Raw genomic sequence first — 24,783 nt, 5'->3', positions numbered from 1 at the left:
TTTGGTCAGGAATGAAACCAAAGCCCAAGCCACACAGAAACGGTGGAGGGGTCGGGCAGGCGCCCTGGTGCTGGCTTTGGAAGACCATCAACTCCAGAGCAGCAGTTCTCAGGCCTCAGGGGTGCCTGGGTCTCTATAGCAGGATAGGACCCAGGTCCTCTCATTGCTCCCGAATCCCTGTGTTGCTGACCACACCCAGCCTGAGGAACCCCCCTGGGTGACCTGTGAGCTCCCCACAACACTCCTTCAGCCCCTGATGTTTCCTGCAAGACCAGCCTCCTCTCACTGCTCAGCCTCAAGTTAGGATGCCAGGGTTCTGGTTTGCTGTTCATTGATGTGTGGCCCTGGGCAAGTCACTTACACTGTCTGTACATCAGCTGCCCACATCTGTCAAGCGGGGTGTCCCTTAAATGAATTAATATGTCAGCACTGAAGGCCGTGGGCCAGAGTTCACCCCAGGCCCTGTGATTCCCTAGTAGTGAAGAGGACAAGGAAGCAGGGGAAGTTTCCCACGTGGGCCCTCTCCTGCCTCCTGCTCGAACGAGCAGTGTCCTCTGCTGCAGTTCTCAGAGAGCCTGAGGAGCTTCACCTCCCTTCTTTTCTAGAAGACTAAAGCGCAGCGCCGTGCAGGCCTGGCCATGTGCTGCAGCTGCCTTCATTCTAGAACTCCGCACCGGGAACGCAGCTCCGAGCACGGGGTAGAACGCAATCTGCCCGTGACGCATCTCTCTCCCGCCCAGCTCCGCACTGAGAAAGGCTCCTCTGTGCACATCCAGGAATGCCACTGTGTCTTCTGTCTGTATTTATTTCTTTACATTTTGATTTCAATGGAAAGCAAAATACAAAACACCCTCTTCTTGCACCATAATATTTTTTATTTTTATTTTTCAAGCATAATTTAATTTATAGTGAATTGTTAACATAAGCTTTTGTCTTTGGCATTGCATATATACACCTAAATGAGATAAACAGAAGTGGCATATAAAAACTCACCCACATATGAAGCCCCAAGGTAGGGCCACTTAAGTTATCTATGTTATCTGCAGAATATTTTAAATCTTTACCTGAAAGAAAACTTCTACCTTCGCTACCTCGTCTCTACTTTGCGTGCGTGCCCCTCCCCACCATGGTAAATACAACAGTTGTAATTCAGTTAAGAACACTGGGGGGGAAAATGACATCGCATATAAGTCAGTGTTTGGAATGGGCCTCGATTATGACGGTTCAGGCCTTTGAATATCAGTTTCAGCGTGAGGTGCTCTCCATAGCTCCAAGGAGGGATGGCAGGTCAAACACACGTGTCCATCCCTCAGAAAATTCACAAAAACGCCAGTAAAGATCGATAGTTTGTAAGTCCCAATCCAATAACAGCGCTTACCCCAATCTCCAGACTGTGGTCTCTAAGACTGTTTCCCACAAAAGGGACCTACACAGGGGTCAAGAAATGTACAGGAAGAGGACCGGGCACGGTGGCTCACGCCTGTAATCCCAACACTTTGGGAGGCCGAGGCGGGCAGATCACAAGGTCAGGAGATCGAGACCATTCTGGCCAACACGGTGAAACCCCGTCTTTACTTAAAAAAAAAAATACAAAAAAAATTAGCCGGACATGGTGGCAGGTGCCTGTAGTCCCAGCTACTCAGGAGGCTGAGGCAGGAGAATGGCGTGAACCCTCGAGGCGGAGCTTGCAGTGAGCCGAGACCGCGCCACTGCACTCCAGCCTGGGGCACAGAGCAAGACTCTGTCTCAAAAAAAAAAAAAAAAAAGAAGAAGAAATGTACAGAAAGAGCCCAAAGCATCTCATAGCGGAGCCGGGCACTCCTCTCGGAGAGCACTCGCAGAGTCTGGAGGACCGCCCGGGCCAACCACGGGGCTCCTGCTCATCACGGACAGGACCGTGAGCATTCGTAAACAGTGACTGGAAAAACACAGCTTCCTCACTGCTCGCGTTTGGAGGACGCCGCGAGACCCACTCACAATTTTCGGACATGGGCAAATTGAGGAAGAGAATCAAGCATGACCCTGCGTTTCTCATAAGCACCGTTTATGAGAGTAACAAGGTAGTTGATTTTGGATTCCTTCCCGTTATAGAAATGGTCCTGCTAACACATGGAGAGGGGCTGATGGGACTCGAAGAGCTCTGTTTTTAACCCTGATGAGAGGATCCAGGCAGTGATCATTTCGAGCCTTCGCAACACAAAAAAGCCACCCAGAGACCAGGGACTCGCCTTAGGTCTTGCTGGGAAATCTAAGCTGCCTCTGACCAGGCCTCCCAGTGAGCGCCCAGCTTTCAGAAGAGCGGGGGACAGAGCCTTGCTCATGCACACCAGGGTGTAATCAGCAAAGTGCAGATGGCCCAATGTCTTCGGCTAATAAATTATCGGGGGGGAAGGGGGGGCGGCAGAAAGCAGGAGGTTGGGGGAAGGGCTCTTAAAAGATACGTTAGCTAATTACAGTGTATTTGGATCTTGATTTGAACAAAATATTAAAAAATGTTTATGAAACTATGGGAACACTTTCTGGCTACTTCATAATATTATAGAATTGTCCGTTTATTTGGATGTGTTGATGGCATTTGATTCGGAAGTCTTCCTGGATAAGATGCTGTGGTGACTGGAGCCTGCTTCCCTGTAATCTAGAAGGTGGGGAAGTGGTGGGTGAGCAGAGGACCTGAGATAGACTTGATTACGCTATTCTTCATGCTTTTGTGTATTTTCGGAATTTCTCATGAAAGATAAAAATATATATTCCAGAGAAAGGTCATAAGCTCACAAAGATGGGGAGAACAGAAGAGGGGCGATATGAATGAGAGTCTGGCAACTGACAGCAGGTGACAGAGTCACAGTGATTCAGCAGACCCAAAAAACAGATCTCAGCCAACCACGAGGAGCGCTGAGAACTCACCAGATGGAAGCTGCACTGCCACAAAGGGGTGCTCTCCAGCGACTGTGACCCTGAGGGTCCCTGCGTGGGGACATGAGTAAGCTGAGGATGTGAGTACTGTAGCAAGAACGGGGGGCTAGTCACTGTGTCCACAGCAGACTCTGAGTAGCGGGTCCCTCCCTCGGTACACTGAAAGCCCAGCCCTCACCCTCCAGTCCCAGGATGGAAAGGCGCCTCTGGTGGACAGGAGGCCAGCCCTAGGGGAAGATTCTCTAGGCACTAAGCCAGGGGGTTCCTGATGATGCCACCTTCAGTCACCCTCCGTGAAGCCTGGCATTGAGAACCACACTGTGCCCACAGCTGACAGGTGGTTTTTGTGCCTCCACTCACACTCAGCAACACATAACCAGGGGCGACCAGGCACCTGAGGGGAGGCTTTTGCAGGGACAGTGGAGAGCAAACAGAGACTCCGCAGGGAAAAGAAAACTTGTCACCAGGCTTGGTGGCTCAGACCTTCCCAGCACTTTGGGAGGCCACAGCCGGAGGATCACCTGAGGTCGGGAGTTTGAGACCAGCCAGGCCAACAGGGAGGGAAGAGAGGGAGGGAGAGAAATTAGCTGGGCACGGTGGCGCACACCTGTAATCCCAGCTACTCAGGAGGTGAGGCATGAGAATCATTTGAACCCGGGGGGTGGAGGTTGTATTGAGCCAAGATTACACCGCTGCACTCTAGCCTGGATGACACACACACACACACACACACACACACACACACACACACACACGAAAACTTTTAGTAAGGTTTCATTACTATCTTCAGAGACTAGATAAGATATTTTATCCAGGAAATACGAACAGGATGACATTAAAAAAAAAGAATATCCAGGGTCCATTGTCCTCTGAAAATGGCTGTTTCATTTGTCAGAAACACAATAGCAGAGATCATGAAACCTCAATTAAAAGGTTAGAATATACATTTAAGGAGATAACATATGAAGAAGCGCGTAAGACAAAGACAAGGAAAACAGGGAGCATGGACAAGACCGCGTGTTGTTCCGGGAGATCCCCGACTCGGGGTAGAAGTTCCAGAAGGAACGCATGGGAAAAGGGAACCTCAGTGAAGTCCTTCAGGGAGGCCCCCCGACGGGAGGACGGGAGCTGCCGTCTCCAGAGGACCAGCCAGGCACCCAGAAGTGGGTGCGAAAGGTCTCAGCAAACCACACGGCTCCAAAACTGCGGAACGCTGGGGACCTGGAGAAGACCTTCTGATACCCGGACAGAGACATCGAGTCACACACAAGATCCAGCATCGCGTGGCACCCATGTTCCTGACAATACTGAGACAGGAAGACAACGGAGCTGTGCGCTCAGAATCCCGAAGGCGAAGGATGGTCTTCAAGCTGGAATTCTATAGCCAGCCCAAGTCAGGACGCATGAAGGGGAGAATCGATACGTTTTCAGACGTGCAGAACTTACTCCTATGCCTCCCTTTTTTAAGACACAGCTGGAGCCTGAGTTCTGCAGAATGAGAAAATAAACCAAGGAAGAGGATGACTGGGACAAAGGAAATGGGAGACTTAAGGTAGGGCAGAGACAGAGGGAATCCCGTGGATGGGTCTGGGCCCATCCAGACCAGCAGCGGTGCACACAGGCGGTGTCTGGACCAGCCTTACCAGACTGCCTGCCTCGCTGCCTAAATCTGAGGACGCAACACCCAGCCCCTAGTCTGTGCCGGACCTCTCTTGACCACGTGGCCCTACTGTCTCCTCCTCGCCCCACTGCCTCGATTCCCCAAGGTCACTCATTGCTCCTGGGGGGTCTTCTGCCCAGCTCACACCTGAGGGCTGGAGGTGGCCACTGTGGAGGGCAGCTCACCCCCAGACCACACCTTCTGGCACCTGGTTCTGGTCCACATGCCTGCCCTTCCAGATGATAGGCGGGGTGCACTTGGTTTCCTGGGGGTCACCCATGGCTTCACCCCAGAAGGAGCTCTTGCCTCCGTCCCAGAAGCTGACGGCAGACTCGGACTTGAGACTGTCCTGTCCCGGGAACCATCGTCAACCCCTCCTTCCACTGCACTGGTGCTGCTGCCTTCAGTCTTCAGAAAGATGTCATTATCGTAGCAAAGCAAGAGGACACTTAACAAAGTCAGGATGTTGCTCACGGTGGGGGGTGCGTGTGGTTTGAAGGGACGCAGAGGGTGACGTTTGGGCCTTGTCGGAGTGGAGGATGCACCGGTGTTGGTTTCGTTACTATTCTTTTACTAAACATACTTGTTCTTCAGCATGGATGGCACACTGCACAATAAACAAAGGGCGAAGGACACTGTAGCTAAGTCATGCATTTCTAATGTGCTGTCTCCCTCCTCTTCTGTCCCGTCCTCTCTCTTCCCCCCACCCCCACACACAGGCAAAATGTCAGTGTAAGAGGAAATCATGGTTACATAGTTGAAATATCTATTATTTTTCCCTTGATTTGAATGAGTCATTCTTTACTTGAAGAGACCCTAAACGTTGACTGTGTTTCCTAAAGAATAGTGCCTCTTTTTCTTCCATATCTGTATGATGGCATGAAATCGTGTCCTGAGAAGAGGACCTAAGCATGTCATGGAAAACTAGTGTGCTTCTTTATGAACATTTATTTTAAAAGAGAGACTAACAGATTTTTCTGTTTGTGATTGAGAGTTCATTCACAGCACACTGACCATCTCCCATTGTACTCTGAATGCGGCCTTTGTGCTTTCACTGACGTCAGGAGTCTGATTGTCTTAGTATGTTTCTCAAGGCACAACCTATAAAAGCCATTTTCTGTTCTACCATAGAATATTCATGAGAATACAGACTTTTTTGTTTTGATGCTGCATTCTTTAAGTAGAGAAGGTTTTATTGTTTTCTTCAGGGTGCTTTGGGTCAAAAGCACCAGCAGCTTCTGTTGGGAACTCGTGGCATTTTGAATGGTTTTTGATACAGAAATAGCACAAGTCACGTCTAACACAGCCGCCGGCGCACGAATGCGTGAATGGGATTGTGTTTCTCATCTCCGCAGCTGGTGTGTGGGGCCAGGCCTGGGACGGCTTGGGCCCCATCCCCACCCACCCGGCTCCCAGGATCCTCATCGGGAAAGAGAAGCCCTCAGGAGCCCTGGGTAGGTCTCCTTGCCCTGTGAACATTGAATTTGTGTTTTTGAATCCAACGTAAACACAGGATTGTCTTCAGAGGTGAGCGATGGCCGTGGCTGGAGGTGCCGTATGGGATGCAGGCACGTGCTGCTGTTGATTTTCTCTGCTCTGCTCTTAGCTTACTTTAGCAGAGAGTGCAGTTTCATGTGGCAGTCTGGTAAACCAAGGCAGTGTGAACGTCCCTTCCCCACACTGAGTGCAAATGCAGGAAGTGCAGTGGTGAGAACAGCGACGGCATTCTGCTCAGTGGTGCGCCCGACCCCCCAGCCTCGGCACCCACCGAAGCCCCCTCTGGCTGTACCATGCCAGCGAGTCCAGGCTCCTTCTCAGCAGAAGGCGACTGTTCTGCAGGGCCCCTCGCCTCCCTGCTTCTCAGTGGACCCGCACTCTTCCGTGTCCATATGGAGACACGCATCGAGCTGGAGACACAGATCTGCGAGGAGTGACTCGCCTCTCACCAGCACTGCCAGGGGCGGATCAGCGCCAGCAGCTTCCAGCATACACTAAACTGCTGGAGAAGCCGGCGTGGCTGGAAGGAGCCCTGCCTGCCTGCCCTCCTCCTCCTCAGTTACCGGCCTTGGCAGCTCTAGGGTGACCCAGCAGGGGCCTGGAGGAGTAAGAAGCAGCTTCCCAGCTGAAGGCCGCATCATCCTCTCTGTGCTCTCACAGAATGGAAGGTTTTAGCAGAAAAAGGAGTTTGTAAGCGACATTCAGAAGATTTGGGCAGCAGTTTCACGCCCCGTAGGGTCCTGTCTTTTGGGAGTGGGGAGTACTGGGCTAGGCTGCTCACTGGCTGTTTCACAGGTGGTGGAATTTAAGAGCAGACCTGGGCTGTGCTGTGACCTGTCAGGTGATGCACGCACAGGAGGTTCAGCTGTGTGCCTGTGAGGAGGGCAGGAGCGTCACCTAAGCCTCAGAAGAGAGTTCCCTGGCAGCGGCGTGGCGTTCAGCATGTTCCATGTCTGGCTGTTTTATTGTGTCTCAGTCCAGTTGACAGACTCCTTTTAAGATGAAATTTGAATCAATTTGCAGAACTTGTACAAATCTCCAAGAAAACAGCTTAAAGAACAGATTAAAGAATGAATGCCTTAGGAAGTAAAGCATTAATAGGTCTTGAGCAGACTGGATGCAAAGATGAGTTGTACAAAAAAAAAAAAAACAACAAGCAGCCCCCTCCATCCCACCAGTACCGTATAGGTTGTCCAGATGAGGCGACATACAGGGAGCGGTTCTCACCTTCAGAGGGCGCTGCCTGTCCTCCTTGGCATCCAAGCGAGCGCATCTCCTCCACGCTCAATGGTGAATGCTGGCCAGCATCCCTGTGAAGAACCTTGTGATCATTTTCCATTTCTGAAAACTCCCAGGTGGTGGGGGCCCTTGGCCCACATCAGCATTGACCTGCCGGGCTCGGATCTGGCTAGGTGCCTGCGCTGTAATGGGAATTTCAGTACATTGAATTTTGCCTCTGCCCCTGATGAAATAGCTTCAGTGGCATTTGCATCAAGATCACATTAGTGTCATCTCTGTTAGATGCTTGGGAGCAAACATGAACTTGGGTTTCCTTTTAAGATGTCCTGTGATTCCAGATTCAGGGGAATCTGAGAAAAGTTTAAAGAAAGAAAACTCTACTCGGCCAGCAAACAGTGGGTGTGCGGAGCCTGCCCTGCCTTCCCCACTTCGTCCTGAGAAGCTGGGTCTTCCCCGGCACCAGAGTTGCTGCTGCTTCCCCTCGCGCCCTCGGCTCCTCTCCCAGCCCCAAGCCTGAGTGACACTCTAAGATTGCAGATGGCGGGCTGGTCTCTGGGCTCCCCCATCCCCATGACCCTCTCTACCTGCACCCGGACCTCTGAGTCCTTGCTCAGGCAGTCCCTGCCCTCAGTGAGATGCAGCCCACTGTGGGCCCTTCCCTAGGCCTGCCATCAGCTCCTTTGTTCCTCGGGGCCCCAGCAGCTGCCCTGGGCCCGTACCCACAGCACCTGGCACAGAGCAGGAGCCATTAATGTTCTTTCAGGAGCTGAATGAGGAGTAGATACACGGGCATGTCGTGTTTTTGAAGTTAATAAAAACAATCCCTTAAAAGTTGTTTTATGTTCAGTTTTTAAAGAGATTAACACCAGACATTTGCAACGCTGCCCCCTCCCTCCATCTGTGAGAAATTAGAAACGGAGGGGAGACACACTAAAGCCAGCAGCAGGTCAGGCTTATGCCCAGCGCCCGTGGTGGGACCCTGTTTCTATGTGGGACCTTGGGTCACAGCAGTACCTCTTATAAGCAGGGGTCCCACCCATGCCCCCACACAGGGCCAGCTGAGGCGAGGTGTGGCAATAACCCAGCTTCTAAGATGCAACGCCGCCCAGTTACTTATTCTCTGTGCTTATTTGTTGAAGCTAAAACGTCTCTGTTTAACCAAACAAAAAGAATATGAGAGACCAGTTTCACCTGCAAATATAGACATCAGCATTCTAAATAACATGGTCGTTGTTCATGTTATTTTGTTTTTCTAACTTTATCCCTTCCTAGAGATAAATGCAACTTTGTTCTTCTAAATTATACAAGTATATGCATTCACTGATGAATTCACCGTGGATGTTGACTATGTAACTTAAAAGAACAAAGTTGTGTTTATCCCTGGAAAGCACAGGCCAGCTCACCTGAGGCGCTCTAGGAAGTCACTCTGCAGGGCACTGGTCCCAGGAGAACCACATGCCAATCACAGCCATGAACGCGGAAGAGGGAACCGGAACCTAACAGTCATTCACGAGACTGTGTTTTCAGGAAAGTGTTTAGCACCGCCGTGCTTGTGAGAGTCGGACCCGTAGCCCCCAGTGCCCACAGCAGAGAGCCCGCCAGCTGAGTCTTCTTCAAGAAGCCAGGCCCCGTTCTCTTTTCTCTGAGTTTGCGAGTTTGCTGACTTGGCTCTCCTCCCTGCCTTTCATATATTTTATTCCTTAAAAGAAAGTCTGAAGCAAATGTAGGTGAACACTGGTGTTTCATAAAACTGGCATTGCTTGCATAGTTTTTCCATTTTGCTGTATTTTGTCATAAAAATGATCAGAAAAGGGAAGAAAGGAAATGAATAGGGTCCAGTCCTCACCCATGTGTGGGGTTGGGGGGTAGACCCGTGCTCCCTGCTCCTGCACATAGAATAGTCCTCACCCATGTGTGGGGTGGTGGAGGATGGACCCCCGCTCCCTGCTGCACATAGAACAGTCCTCGTCCACGTGTGGGGTTGGGGGGTGGACCCCTGCTCCCTGCTGCACATAGAACAGTTCTCGTCCACGTGTGGGGTCGGGGGGTGGACCCCCGCTCCCTGCTGCACATAGAACACACAGTTTATGTGTGTAGATTCTTCTCACATAATAGCAAATGAAAACCTTTTACTGTGTCAAAGTTGACACCCAATTAAAAACTAAATACATGCATTTTAAAAGTTGGGGGTTGCACCAGGAGCTCAGGTGACTGCAGCTTCCGTGGCTAAGCGGCAGCCCAGGGGATCAGAACCCCAAGCTCCGGCCAGTGCCCAGGCCTCCCCCAGAGCATTTCCCACCCTTTTCTCAGGAGAAGGCTAAGTCCTGGGACCAGGACCTCCAGTGGTTTGGAGACAAAGACAGTGTGGGACCTGCTGCCTGGGCAGTGACTGTGGAAATGCTTTGCACTGAGGGACAGCTGCCACCTATGGGCTGTTTCACCCAAATCGGTGGCTTTGAGACTGTGGAGTGCAGGTTTTCCTAGGAACTGAGTTACAGACAAGGCCTGGTCTTAGGCCAGTCCAGAGACAGGCTGAGTGTCAGGGTGAGTGTGGGTGGGCTGCTGTCAGGGAGGCACCCGGACAAGGTCATGCCCAAAGGTGCTGACCCTGAGGGGCGAGGAGCTCTTTTCTCAGCAGACCTCTTGTTGGCTCAGACACCCCTCTGAGCTTGAGACCCTCCTAGAGGGCAAGGCCCCAACTTGCCACTTGGCCCAGGTCACATGAATGTTGGTTATGGGGAGCCCTGAGGGGTGGGCCTATGGGAGGGGAGCAGGCAGGCTGGGCTCTCACTTAACTCTCAGTGAAGTTTTCGGCAGAGCCACGTGTCTGCGAAGTGACACTAGGATGTCCCTGGGCTGTGCCAGGAGCAGTGCTGGCTCAGAGTGAGTGCCCGCACGCATTGCATGCTTTCAGAATAGGGACCTGCCGTAAAAGGGGTACGCACGTAGGGCTGTTTGTGATAATTGTAATTTAAACCTACCCTTCTTCCTGTGTTACTTTTCTCACTTTCATTTGGTATTGATTTGTAAGTGATGAAATTGATTCAGCTTCTGTTCCTCATCAAAATTACTTGTAGCCTTTTCTCAATAGCACATTAGTACAGGGCAGAAAATCCATTTCTTTGCGAGGTGCAGAAACGCATGCCCAGAGGAACGCATTTGTGCCAAGAGCCAGGAGCACGTCTCGTTGGCTGTGTCTGGTAAACATGTTTTCCAAGGGGGCACTTGTCTCGCCATGGAAACGGGCTCCGGGTCTCGAGCGTCTGTCTAGACCACTTCTGGGGCACACACTGTTCTTGTGGCTCTCACAGAGCAGCGCAGTGGCTTCAATAGGAGAGGAGGAAGAGGAGCAGAGCAGGCAGTCTTCCTAGCTGAGGGCTGGCGCCCGCTCTTTTCCTTGGCCAGCCAGAACCTTTTTCTTTATTTTTCTCGTTACTGACTTCTAGAAATGACGTCAGCAAGGCCTCCGGGCCTGTAGCGGGGTCCTCTGAGAGCCAGCCTCCCGGGGAGGGTGGAAGAAGGAACAGGGATTGTGGAGTGTGTCCTGGTCTGACCTTCCAGAGGCTTTTGTGGTTTTTGTCCTTGAGGAATGGGCCCCAGAGGCCTCTGAGTCTTGCATTTTGAGTTTGTTGGGCCAGAGGGGGAAAGGGGTGGAGGGGTATCTAATCCTCAAATGTCCACAGGCCCCCCCGTGAAGGTGGCTAGTGTGTTGGTCAGGGGCTCTGGGGTCCGGGGACGGCTGAGGGTGGCAGTGACCGGCTCTCCTGCTTGTTCTTCTCACAGTGGATGTGGCCACGGCGCTGCCTCTACAAGTGGCCCCCTCGGCAGTGCCCATGGACCTGCGCCTGGACCACCAGTTCTCGCTGCCTGTGGCAGAGCCCGCCCTGCGGGAGCAGCAGCTACAGCAGGAGCTCCTGGCGCTCAAGCAGAAGCAGCAGATCCAGAGGCAGATCCTCATCGCCGAGTTCCAGAGGCAGCACGAGCAGCTCTCCCGGCAGCACGAGGCGCAGCTCCACGAGCACATCAAGGTGAGGCGCGGCACGCGTGGGTGAGGGTGGGCCAGGCCTCCGGCACCCTGAACTCCCGTGACTCCAGGCCTCTGTCTCTGCGGCGTGTGCCGGGGCCCCAGGCATGAAGCGAGGTTCCTGCAGGAGGCCACAAACCGCGGGCAGCACTTCCGTGTATTACACGGGATGTGGTGCTGAGTGGGAACAGCGGTCTCAAGTCATTGTGTGGAAGCATATTCCAAATAGGAAAAATGCTTATCACCTAATTTCATCTGAAACGTGCCCAGAAATAGAAAACCTACCACAGGGAAGAAGCACCAGAACCTTAATGATCGTTGCTGGGAGCTGGATTGACAAATCTGTGTGGTTTTTTTTCTTAGGACTTCTCTATATTTTCTGTTTTCTCTACTAACCTTTTATAACTAGAAAAAGATAATATTTTATTTTAATTTAAATACAGTAAGGAAAAAACAAAGACTTTTTTGGTACTTACTCTCTACGAATATTTAATCTGATACCATGTTTTAAAATTAAATCAATTGGAAATATGTACTAGTGATATGTAGCAAAGTTATGTAGTTGGCAGGCTAGTTATGATATCTGTGATTATAGTATGCTGTCACTGCATTTAAAACCACTTAGAGCAACACTGTCTAATAGAAATATACATGAGTATATTAAAATTCCACCAGTAATTTTAAATATTCTAGTGGTCACATTAAACAAAGTGAAAAATCCCACAAAACCAGATTAAGTCATGTATATCTGTGTAATAAAATTACTCCAACACTTAGCAGTTTAAAATAGCAAGCTTGCGTTATCTTGCTCTGTGGGTCAGGAATCCTAGAGCAGCTTAGCTGATGGGGTTTCCCATTATGTTGCTGTTAAGATGTCAGACAGGGCTATGGTCTCATCTGCAGGGCTGACTGGACTGAGGCGGGAGGAGCTCCATTCAGGCTCGCTCTCATGGCCGCAGGCAAGAGGCCTGAGGTCCTCGTCCACAGGGCTGCTCACAGCATAGCAGCCGGCTTCCCAGAGGGAGCAACCCGAGAGGAAACCTGGCCAACGTGGAAGCCACAGGGTCTCTCATGGCCTGATCTGGGAAGTGGCAGGCCGCCACCAACACGGCTGCCGTTGTTGTTCTTGCTAAGTCTTGGCAAGTCACTGGGGCCTAGACACAGAGCATGTCTCCATTCAGGCCAGCTGCATTTTGAGCCACATGTGGTTCATGGCACCTGTTGGACAGCAAAGATGTAGAGCATCAAAAGCCTATGACCATATGCTACCTGCTGCTTCTGAGATGCTCACGTGGTCCGTGGGTAGAAGTTGTTCAGCTGAGGTCTTGGCTACCTGCCGTTAGCCCACATGCAGATATTACTGTGTCCACCTAGTATGCAGAGAAGCTTAGGGGTGCGTCCTTCTGTTTCTGCCCTAGCTGGTAATTCTCTTGACCACAGGATCCCAGTTTCCCTTCCTTTATATGTAAGACACTTTGTTCAGTGTCTTTATTTCATAATCACTGTTGAGAAATGGAAGTAAAGTAGTATCAGTTGTCTGTAGACTTAGTGGCAGATTGCAGGGGAGGCTGCATCCCAAAGCTGGGCTGGCCCTGGAGGACAGGCTCAGGGACAGCTCCGTGTCCCCTCTCATGGGTGCCAAACCATTCTGTGAGTGCCTGCGCTTCAAAGGTGAGCCCTGAGAGCTCTGTCCTCGGCCCCCTCTGGCCTTGAGGGAACAGGGGCTGGGAGGTTTCTAGCTGAACCCTGAGGGGCTGCTTGGGGGCTCTGGGTCTTGTTGGCTTGGGAGTTGTTGCTGCTGCTTTTTCCCGACGCACTGGCCTGCTAATGTCAGTGTTCGACAAACCAAGGAGAGGACACTTTCCTGAGCTCTTTCAGTCCATGCTTTATCGTTTTTGTCTTCAGAATTCAGAGCAACCTAGCAGCCATGTGTAACAAACACGTCACTTGTCCCTGTGGAGATTGGCCCACCAGCCTCCACTGGGACCCTGTCCACTTTAACAAGCCCACTCGAGTTTAGGGTGGAGCAGTTGAGAGCTCCACAAGCACCACACACTTCGGGATCCCTGTGATCCCAACATTCCTGGCAGCAGGAACACAGAGAGGACTCAGTCTTCACTTTACTGATGGCGCCGCTCTGTGCTACGGACAGGCCAGGCTTGCCTCCCTCACAGCCCTGACCATGGGCAACTGCAACTGGCTGCTGTTTTTCAAGCCTGGGAGAAGAGTTTTCAAGAAGAGTTTTCAAGCTGGCTGCAGGAAACAGGTGCGTGCCAGGCAGAAGGCGCGGGTCAGGGGGAGTCACTGCAGGCAATCTCTGCATCCCGCCCAGGGCTTCAGCTCACCGGCCTTTCCGTGACCGGCCAAGAGCAGCCCTCAAGAGGCCACTCGTGTTATTTTGTTTTTGCGCCATAGGCTCACATTCTATGACTCCTAGAAGTAATTTTTTAAGATGAGTATCGTAGCTCCTTTGTATTCTGCACATTGGCGACCCCATGTCAAGCCTGAGGACTCCCCAACAGCAGTCTTGACCCAGGCACTGCCCTGTACCTCTCAGAAGCCCCCGTCGGCCGCTGGTCCCGCCTGCCTGGGGGACATGAGGACCGCTGGCTCACTCCAGCTTCGCTGAATTCCTGCAGCCCAACACAGTTCCTGGCTGAGGATGGCCTCGGGGGCTCCTGCTGAATTCCATTTTTCCTGTTGTCACTGCGCCCTGGTGAGCCCTGTAGTCCTCGCTGTTGATCCAGCTGCAGCATTCACAGCGCATTATTGTTTTTTTTTGAGACGGAGTCTCGCTCTGTCGCCCAGGCTGGAGTGCAGTGGCCGGATCTCAGCTCACTGCAAGCTCCGCCTCCCGGGTTCACGCCATTCTCCTGCCTCAGCCTCCCGAGTAGCTGGGACCACAGGCGCCCGCCACCACGCCTGGCTAATTTTTTGTATTTTTTTAAGTAGAGGCGGGGTTTCACCGTGTTAGCCAGGATGGTCTCGATCTCCTGACCTCGTGATCCGCCTGTCTCGGCCTCCCAAAGTGCTGGGATTACAGGCTTGAGCCACCGCGCCCGGCCACAGCGCATTATTAGGAGACCACCCCAAAGCTGCCACGGGTGTCGGTGCAGAGTGAGGTTAAGGAGATGGGATTGTTGATGTCTCATTCCATGCTGGTTGCATGTGTAGCTTTTACAAGAAGAAGACATAGATGAGAAGCTGAGAAGTAAGCCTAAGCCCTGTGTGTTTGACCGGGGCTCCTCACGGTAGTCCTAGGAGGCCAAAAGAAATAAAGAAGACAGTTGAGTTGGGGTCAGTGCTGCCACCTCAGGGCGAGGCCAGGTCCCACCTCCAGAACCCCTCTGCCTCTCCTCTCCTGGTGCCCCAGGAGCTGGCTTCACTGCTTGGAAGAAAGCACCCTGATCCCAGTCCTCACGTCGCTCCTACAGGCCGGGCCTTCAGGCCATGCTCCTCATTCCTGGAGGGGTCCCTGGGAGAGCCCACCCCACCACCCCCAGTGGCAGACCCTCTGAAAGATGGCTGGAGACCCCAGAACCATGGCTCTGGAGCCAGTCTCTGGGCCAGGGTCTCAAAAGCACAGAAAGAAGTTCAAGGTTGCCTTTCTCTTTGCATTTTAATCATTTATTTCTTCATTGAAATAGAGGTTATAAAAGCCATTTGAACTACATAGTGGTTTCATTACTTTAGGAGGCTTTTGTTTGGATGATTTAAACTCTTTATAAGCCATCTTATTGTTAGTGACATTTGGCAATGGTGTTTGTCAGACAGATTTCTTGAACACAAAATCTAATTAGTGTCATTAAATCATCAGTGAAAATTTGAATAGAGTTTTATAATTGAAAAGGGAATCATTTTAAAAATATAACTTAAATTATTAATGTTGGGTAAATAGGATCTTTTAGGAGAGTTTTAATGCTCGTGGTCCCCGTGGACTTTCCTGTTTCCTGGCTCTTTGTGGTGGTTTAGACCCAGCCTCGCCTCTCCTACTCGGACAGTGCTTTTCCGCTTAGAAGCGGATCCCAGATGAGCGTGGAAGTTTCTCTCTCGTACTTCTGTGTTTTTGTTTGTTTGTTTTTTGAGGCAGTCTCGCTCAGCTGTCACCCAGGCTGGAGTGCGGTGGTGCCATCTCAGCTCACTGCAATCTTCTCCTCCCAGGTTCAAGCGATTCTCATGCCTCAGCCTCCTGAGTGGCTGGGATTACCAGCATGCACCACCACACCTGGCTGCTAATTTTTGTATTTTTGGTAGAGACAGGGTTTTCCCATGTTGGCCAGGCTGGGCTCAAACTCCTGACCTCAAGTGATTTGCCTGCCTCGGCCTCCCAAAGTGCTGGGTTTACAGGCGTGAGCCACCACACCCGGCCTGTCTCTTGCATTTCTGATCAATGCCTCCCAGAAGTGTATGGAGAGGGAGAATACAAACATAGGTACCCAGAGAGGGTCCAAGGACAGGCCACGATGCTATGGCTAGAGCATGCCCCAGGCCAGTGAGTAACAGAGCAGGGGCATGTGGGAGACCCCAAGCACAAGCTTGGGCCCCAGCACCCCCTGCAGGGCGCACCTCTCCCCAGGAAACATGGGGCACCCCCTGCAGGGTGCATCTCTCCCCAGGAGGCACGTGGCACCCCCAGAGGGCACACCTCTCCCCAGGAGTTAGGGTACACCTCTCCCCAGGGGGCATGGGGCACCCCCTGCAGGCCACACTTCTCCCCCAGAGACACGGGGCACCCCTCATTGGGCAGACCTCTCCCCAGGAGATATAGGGCATCCCCTGTAGGGCATTCCTCTCCCCAGAAGACACTGGGGCACCTCTATAGGGCACATCTCTCCCTAGGAGATACAGGGCACCCCCCATGGGGTGCACCTCTCCCCAGAAGGCACTGGGGCTCCCCTCTTATAGGGCACAGCTTCCAGGGCAGACACTGAGGGACCCCCCCCCATAGGGCACAGCCTCCAGGGCAGACACTGAGGGACCCCCCCCATAGGGCACAGCCTCCAGGGCAGACACTGTGGGACCCCCCCATATAGGGCACAGCCCTCCAGGGCAGACACTGAGGGACACCCCCCCCCACATAGGGCACAGCCTCCAGGGCAGACACTGTGGGACCCCCGCATAGGGCACAGCCTCCAGGGCAGACACTGAGGGACCCCCCCATAGGGCACAGCCTCCAGGGCAGACACTGAGGGACCCCCCCATATAGGGCACAGCCCTCCAGGGCAGACACTGAGGGACACCCCCCCACATAGGGTACAGCCTCCAGGGCAGTCACTGTGGGACCCCCGCATAGGGCACAGCCTCCAGGGCAGTCACTGTGGGACCCGCGCATAGGGCACAGCCTCCAGGGCATGTACAGGGCACGTTTTGTATGTAGGTTGCACATCGCCGTCCTGCAAGCTTTTACCCTTTCTCCCTGCAGTGGTGGAAGGCGTGCCTTTTCTTCCCTAACTTCAGAGTATTCCCAGGTGAATGCATGAAAAATAAAAATCATTTACACACTGTTTTAGTGTGCATGTCTTTTTTTTTACTAGCAAGGCTGGCCTCTTTTTCATGTGTGCGTGTGTGTGTGTGTGGTGTGCGTGTGTGTCCGTGTGACTTGTGCTGTGGAGAGCACGGTGGGTAGGAGAGAGTTTTCAGAGCTGTTTAGTTGATAATGTGACTCTTCCTTTCAGGGAGGGACTAACGTGGAAAGGAACCTAGTTTTCTGGCACTGGGAGCGTGGGCCATGATCCTTATTCTCTTTAATATCTGGCCGAGGAAGCTGAAGAGATGTTGCCCAGGCCCAGCTTTCCGGTCACCTGAGGCAGCCGTCAGTGAGCCTCAGAGCTCACCTGGGCTGTGCTGAATACCTGATCCAGGGCTCCATGCCAGGATAGGGGTGCGGTGGGGAGGCGGGGACAGGACCTCACCCTTGGTTTAGAGCAGAGTCCCTCTGTGGTGCCTCTGGGTGAGGGTTAAGGATAGACGGGAAGACTTTGTGCGCACCTTTGCTTAGCATGAGCTGCCTCCCAAGCTAAGCAGAGGCGCACGCACGTGGCAGTGGGGTCTGTCGACCCATGGGGCACATGGGCACACACCTGGAGAGCCATGGGTCCCGCGGCTGGTCTGCGCCTGGTGTTCCCCTCCATGGGTGGCAGCTTACCATCCGTGGCGTCCACTCTTCTGCCCTTTCCTCCTGGCGCCTGCCGCTGTATGTGGGTGCAGCGTCTCCGTACTCTGGGGCTGTTCCCCTGGCAAGTTGAAAAAGAGACACAAGAAACTCAGAAGTTTACTTTTTAAAGTGAAAATCTTTTTGGGTTACCCCTTGAATATTTGTATATTAAATTCTGAAGTCAGAGTCAAAGCAACTAAATTCTAGGGCTCCTATATTTGGTTCAGAGTTCAGTGTACACTTCAAGTAGAGTTAAAGTCTGGTTAGAGTAATAGGATCAGCTATGATTGGTTTTGTTTTTGCTTTTCTTAGAAGAACGAGGTCATAGTCATCTTATTTTAAATTGCTCATCATAGTTTCAGTCTGCAAAAAATTGCTTCCCAACAGCCCTTCCCCCACGGAGTAGTCTAACGTGAAATGTTAGTGAGGGATTAGTTGCAGACAATTTTAGCTCATTTAAAAATAAGCGCATCTCGAAGTCCTGTTTTTCGAAGCCTGAATTCGGTACTCCAGTGACGCACCTGCCCTCCGGAAACCAACTGAGGATGCCCCACGAAGAATAAGTACCTATTCACGATGCCAGGGTGTGGGGCGGGAGTGAAGAAGAGTGCAATGGCCATCTTCCCTTGTGGTTCGTCAGCATTTTCCAAGAGCGCCAAGGGCAGAGGGTCCCTGTGTCAGAAGATGAAGAAACAGGCCTGACGTCTGAGGTTGTGCTGTAAACAAGGAGTGTTGAAATCCAGTTTGTCCTGATGGCTTTCACTTTGCAGGCTTTGCTCTGCAGATAATCTGTTATAAATCTAATAAGGTGGAATGCCTCCCTGCACAAGCGAAGCGTGAGATCACACAGCGTTGCCGGGGGCAGTTAGGGAATCAGTCACCGTTTGTGGCTGCTGGTTTCATTAAAACTCCACCACAGTCGTGCTTCTGGGAGTTTTGCCTTCCTGTGAATTTTAATCCCCAGCAGCCATGGCTGTTGTTTTCATTCTTTTTGAAATGATGGTGGAAAGAGCTCACTTTCCTTCTGGGTTCTGGCTGACAAATAGATACTGTGCGACTGCATTAGGCTGCATCTGTCCGCTCTGTTTCCGCCCTGAGTGAGCTCTGAGCAGCAGGAGGGAGGGAGCCAAGGGGCCCTGTGCAGGTGACAGCCAGAGGGGAGGGGCTTGCCATAACGAGGAGATCAGTTCAACAAAGGATCGTGTTTGTTTTCTGAGCTGAGAAGCGCCCCGAAGCCCTGTGGGTTGTACGTTTATAGGTTAACCTGCCGTTTATAGGTTAACCTGCCGGTGGCATTCCCAATCTGCAGACAGTGGCCCAGGGACGCCCTCGGGGCACTTTTACCTGTGTACACAGCTCCGGCACCCCAAGGCAGAGTCCTGAATCTGTACCTGCCCAGATGTTTGTCCTGGTAGAGGGACTTTGCTTGCGTGTGGCGCGAGGAACACTGTGTTAGGAAGGTGTGCTCCGGGCAGTATCTCCCTCGTCTTGAGGGGGCCTGATTTTACCTTAGGATAACATCTAGTGTCTGCAGGAAGTCGGCCTCTCTAGGCGACATCTTTTGAAAGTGACGGTTTGATGACGACCAGGCTGCACAGAGGCGAACCCAGGCCAGCTCTTCTGAGCGTTCTCCCCATGCCACCTCTTCCAGTCCTCACAGGAACCCTTGGGGCAGGTCCCACGTTTAACCCAGCATGGACAGCTTAAATATTTAGGTGGAAGTGTGCTGGCAGCGAGCAGGCGGGCGGAGCAGGGTTTCTTGGCCAGGCAGCCTGCCCTCCAGCCAGCATGCCGCAGACCACCTGTGAGTCTTCAGAGGCCAGCGCTGCCCAGATGAAGGAGGTGGCAAGAGCTTGCTTACGTTTATCCCACCATCCCCCAGAAGTTCATTTAAGTGGGTTGTTCGGAATTAAGTGTTTGCCATGGGAAAGATACAGGTGAGATGCTTGGTGTGTGCAGCCCAGCCCTGACGGCCCTCCCTGCCCCTCCTGCACGCACTGCTGCCAGGCATGGTGGGAGACCCCTCTCCCTCAGCCCACCCAGGCCTCCTGCCTTGCCTGTGCCCACACATCTGCCAGGAGCAGCACTCATGCTGGAAGGCAGCCCGCGGGTGCACCTGCCTGAGTAGGGTCGTGCCTCAGCCCCTCCCCTTCTCCCTCTTTCCCTGGGTGTGGGCCTACCTCCCGCCACCTCTCCGGCTTTTCTACCCCCGTGCTCCTGGCTGGAATTGAGTCCCACCCCCTTTGTGAGGGCTGTAGGTGGGTGGGTGTGTTTGTGGACAGGGCTTTTTGTCTGTGGGGAGAGCAGGCAGGTCCTGTCCCCAATGTCTGGATGCTGACCTGCTCTCTCTGCTGCCATAAATTCTCGCTGTGTGTGACCACAAGTGTGACTGGACAGCCCTACCTAAAGCCCGAGGTCCCACTGCCCTGGACTCAACGCGATTCCTGTGGGGCTCTGCCATCCAGGCCACTTCTGCCACCATGGGGCAGTGGGAAGGGAGGCTGGCTGTGGGCTGCAGGCTGCAATGGCCCAGCTCAGGTGGGCTGGGAAAGACCAGCACTGTGGTCTCTATCCTGGAGGCTGGGGCGGCCTCACTCCAGAGCTGTCTGCCGGAGGCACCGCAATGGGGCAGGCGGTTTCTGCCTGGGGACCCTTCCTCAGGGTGGGCCATGGGGGCAGGGGCAGCAGCCCAGGACACCCTTCCATCCACATGGGGCACTCATGAGAGGCAGTCATGTTCATTTTGCCTATTCACTGTCACCGCAAGTTTGAGGTTGCTGAATGCCATCTGGTTGGCCAGTGCGTGTCTCTGTCCCTTGTCTGGGCTGGGGCTTTACTTACAGAATGGAAGAATGAGGAGTTTTACCTTACAAAATTATACAGTTGATGTTACATTTAACATTGTGGACATGATGTGATTCGAATTTCACACAAGTCACAGACACGCGGGGTGACTGGCATGTCTCATCTTGAGTAGGAAGAGGTTGTGAGCAAGCTGAAATCCTTTCTTTCCTTCCCCATTTACAAGTGGCTCTGGGTGGTCGTAGAAACTGGCTGAGTCCTCAGCAGTGGGAAGCGAGGCCCAGGAAGGGGGATTGATGTCCCTGGTGGGGCCATTCCTCCTCCCCCGCACCGCCTGTGACCATGAAAGGGCTTCGGCCAGGCTGTTTTTGCAGCCTGGATCTTCCCAGGAGCCTAGGGGTCTGAAAGGTGTGTGTGCCGGGTGCCTGGGGGCTGAGCTGGACCTCCAGGCTCTCGCAGGACAGGGTGTGGTAGCCACCTGGGAGCTGGCTCTGCAGGGGCAGCAAGGGTGTGGAGCTCGCCAGTCGGCTCCGGCCTCTTATGTGAAGAAGGACCCAGCAAGATGCCAGAGATGTTCCCGGACACACACTGCCCGCCCCCATCACCTTGCCGACACCACTGAGGTTCAGTGCCCACAGAGAAGGGCAGCGTCCTTGCACACTCACAGGCGCCTGGAACACACGTGCTCACTCCCTTGCATGCACACTGACATTCAGAACACACACTGTGTGCACAAGCAGGTTGATGTGCATGTCTCTCCGTGCAGGCGACCCTGTTGTCCTGGAGAAGCAGGCCCTGTAGCTGAAGGCTCGTGCCGCCTCCCGCCCTGAGCACACTGCGTGGTGGGTTCTCAGGCTGTGGCATCTCAGGGACCCAGGCCCCCGTCCCTGCTGGCCCGACTCTGTCAGGGTTGCCTCTGCCCGACTTTGTAATCCTTTTCACCTGCTTTCCTCAGCCACTGTCATTTTCCTTTGCTCTGAAGTGACGTACATCTGTTGTAGGGCAGCAGTCGGTCCCGACCTTTTTGGCACCAGGGACTCTGGTTTCATGGAAGGTGGTTTTTTCCATGGACAGGGGTGGGGGGTGCAAGAGGATGGTTTTGGGATGAAACTTCCATCGCCTCAGATCATCAGGCTTTCGAGTCTCATAAGGAGCGTGCATCCTGGATCCCCCACACACAGTTCACAACAGGGTCACACTCCTGAGAGAATCTGATGCCGCCGCTGATCCGGCAGGAGCTCGCGCTCCGGTGGGAATGCTCCCTAGGCTGCCGCTTACCTCCTGCTTTGTGGCCCACTTCCTAACAGGCCAGGGACTGCCACCCATCCACGGCCGGAGGTGGGCACACCTGCCGTAGAGGGATTGAAGAATACACAGGGACGACAATGTGGCGCGGGTGGCATCCCGTGGGCACCAGTCCTGCTGTGCCAGCACGGTCACTCATGGAGCACAGGCGTCCAGTGGCTGCCTCGCACGCACACCCCACTCTATGCCTTGCTCATCCTTTCCCTGGCCTGAGCCTCATCCTCCAGGCAGAACCACCAGCTGGGAGAAGCCCCACTCTGGAGCCAGCCCAGAGCCCCTGATTCACTAAGTTTCCTCCACAGAAAGTTCCTTGGGCCACTCTGGTTGCCAGGATGCCTGCTCACCCCGAACCCTCTCACCATCCCCTCTCCCTCCATAAGCGGAGCAAGACCAACAAAAAGCATCCCAACAGTGGCCGAGTGAGGCAGCTCACGCCCCTCATCCCAGAGCTTCGGGAAGCTAAGGCGGGAGGATCACTTGAGCCCAGGAGTTTGAGACCAGTCCCCGCAACAGAGCAATACCTTGTTTCGTCAAAAAAGAAAAAAACGTGTCTGGGTGCGGTGGTGTGCACCTGTAGGCTCAGCTACTTAGGAGGCTGAGGTAGGAGAATGGCTTGAGCCCAGGAGTTCGAGACCAGCCTGGGCAACATAGTAGGACCCGTTTGCTACAATTTTTTTTTTTTAATTAACTGCCATCTCTTTGGGAGTCTGAGGTAGGAGGATCACTTGAGCCCAGGAGGTCTGGGTTACAGTGAGCTATGATTGTGCCACTGCACTCCAGCCTGGGCAACAGAGCAAGACCCTGTGTCTAAAATTAAAAAAGACAATGGGACAAGAGACAACTGGTAACTGAGCAAGTACTGGGGACAGCAGACAGACCATGAGGGGGACATGTGCGGGCCACAGAGGGTGGCGGAGAGGCTCTCCCCGGCAGGCAGGTGGCAGAGCTCCTCACACCTGTGGAGGCCTGGCACTTCCCCTGGGCTGGCCCAGGGTCTTGTGTGGAAACTGAGGAAACTGTGTGCGGACAGAACCCTGGAGCGTGCGAACAAGAGCAGTGCCGTCTTGGAGGAGCGGGAGGATGTGCGGGAGCCCCAGAGCGTGGGCTGGGTCCCAGGACAGAGGTACCCTGGGGTTGCAGGAGTCCCTCTCAGGGCGTCTGGTCAGTTGCACCTTCCCACACTCACCAGCGCCAGGCCAAATTGTTCCTTTTCACCTTTTCTAATACCGTGAGTGACGTGGGAAATGTTCACTAGCGATCTTGAACATTTGTCCCCATTTATCTTTAAACAGTTCTGTGCATCTCCTGTTCTTTTTTGCCCAACTTTTTAGTGGGCTGCCTGTCATATTCTCATTAATGTATAACAACCATTTATGTAAAATTTATCTGTATGTCATAAATACTGCAGTTTTTATTTTACCTTCTACCTTTTAATTGTTATTAAGACAAACATTTTTATGTCTATGTCAGTTTTTGAAATGTGAGATATAATTTATACTCAGCAGAATGCCAGCCCTTAAGGGTGCTGTTGGGCGACTGTGCCCTCCCCTGTGGACACTCGACAGGTCGGACACTCCATCTACTGGGGCATCTCCTCCGGCCTCGGCCCCCGCCGCCCTCCCTCACCTCCTCAGGGGCAGCCTTCTTCTGATGTGTTTATCCTTGTGCGTTTTTTCTGTTTTAGAACTTCATGTGAATATAGTCAGCCCTCCATATTTTTGGGTTTCACCTCCACTCATTGAGCCCACGGAGGATCAGAGCCTGGAGACACTGAGGGCCAACCACCTGTATTTCCACGCCAGGCCGTGGTGGAATGTGCGGAACTGGAGCTGCGAGTGCAGAGGCCCCGTGGAGGGTCTTCCAGTCTCACCTCTTCTCTCTGCTCTTTCACCCTCTGCCAACACCTGCTCTTTAGCATTTCCCCTGTGTTTTCTTGTGTACACGTAGGTTATTCTTTTTTATGGATAGGTGGTGTTCTCTTTAATGAATACACATCATTTGTCCAAGTGTCCACCTTCGAGGGAATGTGTGAGTGGCGTTGAGGCTGGTCTGTGACCAAAAATCCCATACACATTCCTGTACAGGCTTTCTGTGGGTGTGCTTCTGTGTTTCAGATAAATAGCTAGGAATGGGATTGCTGGGTCTCAGGGCAGATGTGTGTTTAACTTTATAAGAAAGTGTCCAGCAGTTTTCTGACGTGGTTGTACCATTTCAATCTCTCTTCACTGTCTTTAAGTTGTTCTCAAAATAGCATTTCCAACTTGCAAGATAACATAACTCTTCTTGCATATTTTCTTCTAGCAAGCCAATGGCTTTTGTTTTTAATATTTTCCACTTAAAAGGTAAGACAATGCCCAGAGCCTGGAATGGCCCTGACTTCTTTTTTGGACTGAAATAGCAGCAGTGCAGGGCAGGGCAGTGCCCAGGGCCACACCAGGGCAGACACATGGGGCCTGGGCTGGTTTCTTGGGTCTTCATCGCGTCTCTGTGTGTGGAGCCTGGGCTCTGACCATCTGTCTGCTCCTTCTGCTTGCAGCAACAGCAGGAGATGCTGGCCATGAAGCACCAGCAGGAGCTGCTGGAACACCAGCGGAAGCTGGAGAGGCACCGCCAGGAGCAGGAGCTGGAGAAGCAGCACCGGGAGCAGAAGCTGCAGCAGCTCAAGAACAAGGAGAAGGGCAAAGAGAGTGAGTGCGGGCACGGAAGGCTGGGCAGAGGGAGGGAGGCTGAGTGCGGGTGCAGAAGGCTGGGCAGAGGGAGGGAGTGGGGGCATGAACTCCGGAAGGTGGGGGGCAGAGGGAGTGAGTGCAGGAGGGCACTGGGGCAGCACATGGGGAGTGGGGAAGATCTAGGGGCAGCTGAGCCTCACCGTGGTGACTCTTGCCACTTCGCCTGTGCTGGGTTTCTAAGAAGCAGGCCAGGAACGGAACTCCCACCCCCTGACAGGGACAGTGAGTGTAGCGTGTGTGTCAGCCCACCCTTGGTTAGCTCCCCCGGTGAACCAGAGTCCATGGATTTATCTTCATCCAGGGCTGCAGGATTCAATATTAACATCAAAGCAAGGGGCATTCAGCCCGACTTTTGGTTTGATTTAAACATTTTAAAGACTGTTTGGCAGGATTCCTGATAGACTTAAAAATATTAAAAGCCATAAAGCATGCCAGATGCACAGTGAATTTCATCTGTGAG

General features: G+C 52.9%; 1 protein-coding gene across 1 annotated transcript in view; it reads left to right on the top strand.

The window, feature by feature from the left end:
* The window catches only part of HDAC4 (histone deacetylase 4), a 345,400-nt gene that overhangs the window by 191,839 nt on the left and 128,778 nt on the right, over window positions 1-24,783 (top strand). Inside the window, exons 4-5 of the mRNA XM_025404973.1 lie at window positions 11,093-11,337; window positions 24,131-24,281. Coding sequence (XP_025260758.1) covers window positions 11,093-11,337; window positions 24,131-24,281 — 396 coding nt within the window. The remainder of the gene's footprint in view (window positions 1-11,092; window positions 11,338-24,130; window positions 24,282-24,783) is intronic.

This window comes from Theropithecus gelada, chromosome 12, assembly GCF_003255815.1.
Source record: "Theropithecus gelada isolate Dixy chromosome 12, Tgel_1.0, whole genome shotgun sequence".
In the NCBI taxonomy this organism is placed as follows: domain Eukaryota; kingdom Metazoa; phylum Chordata; class Mammalia; order Primates; family Cercopithecidae; genus Theropithecus; species Theropithecus gelada.
Note: the sequence above shows the minus strand (reverse complement) of the source record. Positions and strands in the feature narration are given on the sequence as shown.